Source organism: Vigna angularis, chromosome 3 (genome assembly GCF_016808095.1).
Source record: "Vigna angularis cultivar LongXiaoDou No.4 chromosome 3, ASM1680809v1, whole genome shotgun sequence".
Classification (NCBI taxonomy): Eukaryota; Viridiplantae; Streptophyta; class Magnoliopsida; order Fabales; family Fabaceae; genus Vigna; species Vigna angularis.
The window spans coordinates 18,906,516-18,916,154 of record NC_068972.1 but is presented as its reverse complement, the minus strand read 5'-3'; the positions used below and the strand labels follow the sequence as shown (position 1 = coordinate 18,916,154).

General features: G+C 30.1%; 1 protein-coding gene across 1 annotated transcript; it reads right to left on the bottom strand.

Annotated features, from left to right (window-relative positions):
• Positions 1 to 3,443: 3,443 nt before the first annotated feature.
• On the bottom strand, positions 3,444 to 6,518 carry LOC108326452 (ras-related protein RABE1c). Its single transcript, XM_017559970.2, has 8 exons — positions 6,149 to 6,518; positions 5,541 to 5,613; positions 5,366 to 5,466; positions 4,539 to 4,604; positions 4,229 to 4,326; positions 4,061 to 4,123; positions 3,882 to 3,974; positions 3,444 to 3,683 (listed from the first exon to the last, which is right to left on the bottom strand). Exons 1-8 carry the CDS (start codon positions 6,219 to 6,221, stop codon positions 3,600 to 3,602), a joined length of 651 nt encoding a protein of 216 aa, XP_017415459.1. The 5' UTR covers positions 6,222 to 6,518; the 3' UTR covers positions 3,444 to 3,599.
• Between the last annotated feature and the right edge of the window lie 3,121 nt (positions 6,519 to 9,639).

Here is a 9,639-nt window from a genome sequence, read left to right as displayed (position 1 = left end):
ATTGAGACAAAAGCAGAGGCCAACATTCTTGTTTCATGCAAAACATCCAAGCCATATTTACGTTGGTAGAGATGTATGCCCTTCAAGCTCCTCGCCACCTCGAAACCAAGGACGTAAGTCAAATTCCTAAGATTTTTTATTTTATCTTTTTTATCTAGAAGAGTAGTGATGTCATTTGTAACACATGCCACAACTAAGTATAAAGCTTTCATTATTTTTAAAACCTTAAGCTCTGACACCATCGCCAAATTCAAAATTAATAAAAAATTTATTATTCTAACGCGCAAATTAAAACAATATGACGATTACTAAAAAAACGTGTTCAAAACCTTCAAAGAAATTAATTAAAAAGAAATTACATTATCTCACAATGTTTATCTAAAAGGAAGTTTAAAAATTCTCCCAATAATCTTTTCGTTCTACTCCGCATCAAGAACATTTGCAAGATCACCTCCTCTTGTATAATAACTCAAGTTATACAATCATCGCACAAAACAGCAAACAAACGGGGTGAACTAACAAGAATATCATCAAAATAAGAGAACTAAAAAATGACCATTAGTTGTCATAACAATATTATCGACAAGTCAAGTCAATTATGAATATCACAAATAAAAGTCACCCGAAATGTGCATTAACCTAAAACTATGTCATTGGATCACCCTCATCTCACACTGGATCAACTATGACATCTTCATATACTCACACCATTAAAGTGATCATTACAAATAAAGGGAACACACAGATAACAAATACAAAAGAAAAGGTAAGTTAATGTACAAAAAGAGAAAAAATATAACAAATATAGAAATATTATCGCATATAAATCAATCATAACCAAAAACATGTCACATATAAAAGACTCATATTAAACTCAATAATCGGAATATGTGAATTGATATCAAACTCTGGTCAGTTATGAACTTGTTGTGGCTTCTACTGTTATGCAGAGTCATTGTCAATGGGTTTCACCCACCCATACACAAGATTAGCCCATTAACATCTTTGCCTAAGGTAAAACCTCCAGATTAGGATCTCTAACTCTTCTCACCATATACCCCACCCTAGCGATAGGATAATTCCCAATACAAAATCCATATATCAATACAAACATTATTTTAACCACCATTAATCCTCCTTGGATTAGTTCCAACCATTCTCAAATTACATTATAAACCAACCATCATTTTAACATCCACAAAATCACACACATTAAATATACCATAAGAGACATATGAAATTGGAGTTAACCTATAATACTTTTACTCAACGAGAGTATCACTGGAACTTACATACTTGAATTTTCACAAAAGTCGCCCAACGAGACTTGTCTCGCCCAACGATTGTCAATTCAATTAGCTCTCTGACTTTGGTCTCACCCAATAAGTGTATTCTCGCCGAGTGATTACCAAGTCAATAGCTCTCTAACTTTGACTTCGTCCAACAAGTCTGCATAATTCTGCATAATAGAATTTTGCATATTTGTCATTAAAACCCTGCAAATCAGTCAAACAACAATCATAGATTCCAAAACATACCAACCATTAGATTATATACAACTCAATGACTTAATTCATCTCAATTGCAATATCAATCATACACCATACCAAATTTCAACATCCAAAACACTAAAGAGAATTAAAAGCCTAACTCAACTCCACATGTCATAAAAGCATACAATCAACTATTACATTTTATCTATCAGTTAAAAACAATACAATTAGCTTTCCTTACCTGAAAGACTGACCAAATGTTCAAGGAATCCTAAAAACACCTATATACGCACAAGAAAGCCTATTTGCCCCTATGAACAACACAAACACAATCAGAACACACCATTAAGATTATTGATCAACAAAGACTCTTATAGAAAACTCAGACACTACATGTGAATCAAGATGGTCCACATGCACATAAAGAATATACCAACCAAGAAAAAAGTTAAAAAAAAAATCAATTTACTCTATTTGAGAAACTAATTGGACAAAAGTGGAAAGCTCACCTCAAGGATCATCCAGTGGTCTTTCAATATTTAAACAGATGAATTGACATTGAGAAAATTGAAAAAACTCTAGAAGAAAAAGAATTTAGAAAGATATTGTCTTCTTAAAATAATAAAACTCATTTATAATAATTCTATTTATACCTCAAACTTTTATTATTAAAGTAATATAGTCTTATCATTCTAAATACACCATCAATTTTAAAACATGATTTTTTAGACTTTTACACTTTACAGTGTAAAAATCAAACACATCTCCTTAAAAATAAACATGAAAATCATTTTTATAGATTCAATTGGCATAATCGATTTCATATATTTTAACATTTATAGTTCTATTTAATAACTTAAATTGAAAATATTCAAAGACGGTTAGAAAAAAAAACTTATACAAAATTAATTTTTCTATTTAAAGTAAAATACTTAAAGTTATTAAATTTTTATCAAAAGTAATTTCACTTTCTTTCAAGACGTTATAACTCTTAATACTTTTTTTTTATTTATTTATAGTACTCATCATTTGTCTCTTTCTTTATGCGATTACTTCTATATGGTTCTTGCTACTATTGTGTGAGTAATACACTTATATCAACCTGTTCAAAATAAAATTGACTGATTTAAATTAGATACTTTCCATAGTAACTTTTTCAAAAATGTTCTATTCAAAAATATTATACTTATTTATAGTCATGTTCCATAATAGAATTTTAATTTCATTTTATTTTAAAATTTATTTCAACTTGAATTTATATTTCTAAATTATTTATTTACATAATGTTACTTAAAAAAATAAAAATTATTTGCCAATATGAAATAATTGACAATTTTTCTATAAGCGATTATCATAATAGTAATGGGAAGGACTTTGGAATCAAGATGAGTTGATAATGTTTTAACTCCTTTACCTTAAAGACATCTCCTATAGAAGTTCTTTACGTAATTTTTTTACCATAAAAATACAATATTTTAACATATATCTCAAATGAATTCTTATATAATGAACTTCCTTTAAAACCGCATATTTTTTAAACTCGTTAAAATATTAAGTTTATTGATTAAAAAACCTGATGTAATCCTTTATTGATGTAAAAAAAAATGAAGACAAAACCTATACTCAAGAAGTACAATTTTCTCGTTGTTTTGGCATATTTGTATTAATTTCTAATTTTGTTTTATACTATTCCTTACTTTAGAAAACTTTTACATAAGTCAGATGAGCCTTAATATTATTTCCAATAGACCTGTTAGCAAGAATTTTCTTCATTTTAAAAGGACAAAAACTCATACAACTACATTTGAAGTTATTTTCAGTTTTCCTTTAAAAACAAGTGTTTGTGGAAACATTTCAGAAAATTTTAGGTTACTGCCGAAATATGTGCATTGAAGGGTCTGAAATAGAATTGGAGAACCGACTAAGAGCAATGAAGTAGGCTGTTCATGGTTTCGGCAACAATAAATTGATATATAATTAATTGCCGACATGTGCAGTATCTACCATTCACACCCAATGAGTATACATAATAACAATACATGCACCCATGGAAGTCATTCACAAAATTAACATTTTCAGTCAAATGTATCAGCTAGAGAGTTCCCTTTACGAACCGCAGCAAGCAGATTTTTCAGCGGCTTGGGAAGACCCTGCTCGCTGGTCAGGTTGGTTAATCTTCAGTGTCGAGGGCTGCAAAATGACAAACGAAAACTTTCTCATTCAACCAAACACAAAACCTTGTACTCTTAAAAAATCATGATTTACTCTTGCATTGATCAGTTAGTTTACTCTTGCATTGATCAGTTAGTTTGTAATCAGAAAATGATGCATTATCAACTGTCACAAGATACACTCATCATCACTAGGGAGAAAGTTCAAAACAAAAACCTCAGTCTTTGAGTCATTGTCTGCAAGTCTTTGCTTGATGTCCCGGGCTATTGAAAAGAAAACCTCATCCACGTTCATATTAGTTTTTGCACTCTGCATAAGCATAATCTCCTTATTAAAAACATATCAGCAATTTTGCCATGCTCAACACGAGCAATAAGTGCCATACTGCCACTTACCGTCTCAAAAAACTTGATGCCATATTCATCTGCTAGAGCTTGGCCCTTTGAAGTTGGAACAGCCTAAGGATAACATCGTCCCGCATCAAAATAGTGCATAGTAACCATAGGAGACACATCCAAGCTTAATCGAAAGACGAAGAACAAGTGAGAGTAAGAAGGACAAACCCTTTTGCTTTCATCCATGTCAGCTTTGTTCCCCACCAATATCTTGTTGACATTGTCAGAAGCATGCTGTTCAATGTTGCGAATCCAATTCCTGATGTCTGGACATGAAATGGAATTAGTAGGGCAAATTGTTACGTCTTAAAACCCACTAAAAGTGAAGAATCTACTCAAATTATAAAGTTGAAAATTAGACTTAACTGAAAAATAATTGTTCAACTAATACATAATGCTCTAAGGAAACACAAATAGGAGAGCAATAGTGGGTTGGGGGATAACAGAAGACCGAGAAATTAGAGTAAGGAGAAGTTACTGTTAAAAGATGACTCGTCAGTAACATCATACACAAGCAAAATACCCATGGCTCCACGGTAATAGGCTGCAAAAGAAGGATCAAAATTAAAAAACAAGGAAAGAAGCTCGAATTTGCAAGCTTGAAAGAGGCGGAATAGTCTATTGATATTATGATAGAAATCATATTGACAAACAAAGCATGAGCAAAATATTACATTCATAGATAGTAGCAAGGAACCCAGGTACAAGCCTAATAATACACAGAATTCTTCAAACAACGATCTCATGAATAATGCAATACAATTATCATCTCAAAGAGCCACCAATATAAAATACCACCACGTCATATCAATCATATTAGACATTTAAACTGGCAACTGAAAATTTAAACACCAAATCATAGCATACGGGTTTAAGATACAATGGTTTAGCAATTTAAAGAAAAAGGAGAAATATATATGTCTTCAACAATAATAGCCAAAATACAGTCATCAGAACCAAGATCCAGTTTATAAACCAGTATGCAACTCATCCTGTCAAATGTAACAACCACGTACAATAAATAAATGAACTAAATTGTCAGCAAGATACAATCAATAATGAAATCAACTGAGGTTAAACAAATAAAATAAAATTTACATTCAACTAGTTCCTAAACAAATCGAAAGAAAAGAAAATGTAGATGAATACATAAACAGCCATTGTTGAATTACAAGATTGTGAGAAGTACACATTGCAATAGAAGTGATTAATTATAAGTTGGATGTAAAGAATCACAAGCTCTAACCAAACACTATGTATACTGGGAGGAGGGGAAACAAAACACACACAATCTAAAATACTAACCAGTTGTAATAGTTCGAAACCTCTCTTGACCAGCTGTATCCCATATTTGCAATTTGATTCGCTTGCCATCGAGCTCTATGGTCCTTATTTTGAAATCGATACTGAAAAAAATAATTCTGGTGACATCAGAGGCAACTCCTCACAAGGTACGAGGTTTCACGAAAAAAAGAACTACCCAATGGTCGTGATGAAACTAGTAGTGAAAGATCCATCCGAGAACCGCAATAGAAGGCAACTCTTACCCACACCTGACCATATGAAGAAAAATTAAAATAAAGTGATATATACAACCGCAATAGTGAAGAGTTGCCACATTTTAGTCAATAAGTGATTTTCAGACACAACCACACAGGTAAATTGGATTTTAGAATTTAAGAAGTAATCCCATACTTAGCAAATAAATACCGAGTTTTTCACTATTAGACTGGAAAATGTTCCCAAATTTGCCAACGTTTGACAGCTCGATATCAATCCAGTGAACAACTAATACGCAGTAACAAACTTTCATGTGCAACTTCATTGACAATTAACCACTAGCTCCATTCATCACAGTGAACTGACAACCACAGAATTCACTTGAAAAAAAAGTACTAATCATCTATTTACGGCTTAAAATCACAGAGCAGTAAGCACCCAAGTAAGGTCAATTTTAACCACAAACAAACATTCATTAGAATAAAACAATCCACTATCAGAAACCAGATCAAATCGAGTCACAGCAAGGGAATCAAAGAGCTATAGCACAACACTTAGAAAAAATATTAAAAAATGTGAATAAATTACCGCTATCGCCGATTAGGAGAAGCTTGATGAGATAATCATAATCGGCTCGAGCTCTTGCAGGAATAGCAGCCATGGAGAAGAAGAGGAGAGTAGAAAAAGGCGATCCAGGGAGGAATTGGGATGAAATTGAAAATGATGAGATTTTGTGGGGTGAAGTAGAAGCGATTTCAAAGTGGTTGGAGAAAGAGAGAAAATGAAAGAGAAGAAGGCAGAATCGAGATCTGAAAGGGAAAGGGTGTTCTCTTCTCTGTGGTGGTCGGGCGTTGAAAAGCGCTTTTTCTTTTAGGGAAAGGAAATGCCAAACACTGTGCGTCTTTACCTCCCACTTCTCAATTATAAGGCCGTTTCCACGACCGATTTCCGTAACTCCTTCCACCTCCTTATGCTAAATCAATATTTTTAATTATCGTTAATTATATATATTATTCTATGTACAAATTTTATTCTTTTGAAATTATATTTTAATTTTTTTTAATTTGGTGATAGTGTAAAATAATATATAGTTATATGTTATTTCATTTCATTTCTAACTTTCTTGTTAGTTTTGTTTCACATTATTAATGTTTGTGAATGGAATAACGACTAATTTGTTTGACTTCATTTGTAGCATCTTTTTTTCAAAGATGAAACAATCACAATTATAATACGACTAAGTCAAAGAAAATCAATATTTATAATCTCATTTGAAAAAATAAATAAAATATTTATTATTATTATTATCATTATATCTAAGTATTAAATTAACAAAATATAATTAAGAACAACATTAATATATTTCTGAATAAGTTTATGTTTAATATTTATGCGAGCGTAATACATTATCAATATGTTGAATTTGTATAAAATTTTTACTTACTTCACTTTTCAGTTCTTTCTAAACTTTTATATTGAGTATTTATTGTGTGACAGTAGTTTGATTTTATAGTTTTAAATTAAAAATCACAAAGCTAGACAAAAGTTTCAAATCTTAATTATTTTTATAAAAAAAAAAGTGACTTCATTTCATTTTATAAACTACAAACTAAAACAAAAAATAAATCAATATGTAAGACAAGAAAGTAATGAATGTTATTTGATAAAAGATAATTAAAGATTTTGAAATAGTGAGAATTCATTATTATCAATGTTAAATGGTTTTATTATAAATAGTTTTATAATAAATTAGTTTCATTATTTTAAAAGTGTCTAGAAATCACTTTTTTAGAGTTTTTTATCTTCTCTCTAAGTATTTTTGCTTTTTAGTCGTATATTTGACGATCATGAAGTGTCTATATGATTACAGCATCAAGGTCTACAAATCTAGCCAATCAATTTCAAAAATAGAGCAAGTAAGTTTTGACTCATTTTTTCCCTCTCATTTCCAAATCTATTTTAGAGGAATATAGGCCTTTCCTACTCATTATTGGTTCATCTAGAGTTCTAAGGATTCTATCCGTTTTCAATTTGGTGTTTCGTAGGTTCGTCTAGGTATTCCCTGCGATTTAAGTAATTGGCGAAGCGATTTTATAGTTGGGTTGTTTCTTTGATAGGTAAGGGAAGTTAGTGTTTGCCTTTAAATTGGATTATAGTGCATGAACTTGTGATTGCTGGCATGTATGTTATTGTATACGGTTAGCTATGTCTAAAATGATTGTGCTGGTGTTAATTGTGTTTGATTGAGAAGAATAAATGGTAGGATGTTTGATTCCTTGTGTGAATTTAGAGTAACCTTATGAATGCGGTTGATATGATTGTGTTGGTGTTAATTTTGGTTGAAAGGTTAAGAGTAAAGGTGTGAGTAGAACTATAGGTCAACTTTGGTCTAAAATGGAGGTTGCATGTGGTAAATCGGTGAGATTGTGGTTTGCTAGAGTAATATGAATTTCTAAGGTTGGTTTGGTGTTGTTTAAGACTTGTTAAAATGGTGAATGTGTTAAAATCTGGTTTAGAAATAAGTAGTAAGTTGGTGTTATTTTGTTTAGTTTTAAGAATCATTTTGGGGGTTTGAACTAGTGAGTTTTTAAATTGTAGGTTCTGTGTATAAATGGTCATTTAGGAGGGTGTTAGTAAGTCATTTGGGACTTGTTGGAGTCTCTAAGTTGTTTAAAAATAAGCTATAACTGGTAGAATTCAATTTGAGTCTATAAAGTGAGGTTTTGGTTAATTTTGTATTGGAATCTTGTGATCAATCACATTAAAATGAGTTTAAGTTGATTTATATATATTTGTTTCGGTTCATTTGAGTGTATAATACAATCTAGGAATGTTAGAAGTTAGAAAAGATGCATAGAATAGGTCAAGGGTGGTTATACAGTTTCAGTGCAAATCACATTTTTTATAAAATCATTATTATCGTTATAAAAATAAATTTAAATAATATTTACAATTTTTTATTATAATAGTTATTTTAGTTTTAAAATATAGTTAAAATTTAGATGAAAAAAATGGTCAAATTTGAAAAAACGTTAAATTTAGAAAAAACAGTCATTTAACAGGTAAATTTGATAAAATAATTATTTTAATTTAAAAAATAAAATAAAATTGGAAAAAAATGTACAACAAATGTGGAGAACTCTTTATATAATAATATAGAAGTATAGATGAAAACAACTTAGTATTAGGAGAGTTTATTAAATTTAAATTAATATTCCAAGCATATGAATATTTCTTTGTAAAAAAAATTATTTTAAATGAAAAACAATTAAAACCTGAAAAATAAAATTCCTGAACATATTCTATCTAAAAATTCTAAGGATTTTGCACTGAAAAGGGTCACTCTGGAGTACATGGTTCATGATTCGGCCTTTTCCATTTTTACTTCTTCCCTCTCCCTCTGCAAATCTTTCTTCTAAGCAAATATTCAATACGCAAAGAACAATGTAAACTTCAGGCTCACAAATGTCCTTCGTCCTCTCCTTTAACAACAACCTGAATCATTCCGAACAGTTCGTTAGAACTTGTCTGTCTTATATTCTAAAAAAATAATTATGTTTTAATTATTTTAGAAGAAAAAAAAGCTCTACACATCAAATAAGGAATTTCGTTTATATAATTATATAGCTAATTTTATGCTGTGGAGGTCCATTGGTTGCAATCTATTAGTTAACGGACTTCTGCCTGCATCTTTTCTCCCTCCCATAATTACTACAGTAATCTACAATCAAGTTTTTCTTAGCCTTCATATTTCCCTTCACTTGATCCAATTTTAAAATTCAATTTAAAAAATCATTAAATTTTAAATTTTGATTTAAGAACTTATCTAATTTTAAAATTTATCCAATTCTAAAATTTGTAGAATTTTAAAATTTTATTAAAGAAATCATATTTCAAAATCCAATTCAAATGTCATTTGAAATTCAATTAAAAAACTCAACTGATTTCAAAATTCGAAATATAATTTTTTCAAATTTTAAAATTCATTTAAAATTTCTTCTAAAATTCGAAATCCAATTATCATTTTATTAAATTTTTTTAATTTGGTAATCATTTCCAAATCCGACACTTCACTGTTT

Coding starts and splice junctions, on each gene's coding strand:
- LOC108326452 (XM_017559970.2), bottom strand. CDS start 6,221: ATGGCTGCTATTCCTGCAAGAGCTCGAGCCGATTATGATTATCTCATC. Junction 4,605..5,365: donor GTTTCGAACTATTACAACTG/GTTAGTATTTTA, acceptor CTTCTTTTGCAG/CCTATTACCGTGGAGCCATG. Junction 4,327..4,538: donor TGACGAGTCATCTTTTAACA/GTAACTTCTCCT, acceptor TTTCATGTCCAG/ACATCAGGAATTGGATTCGC.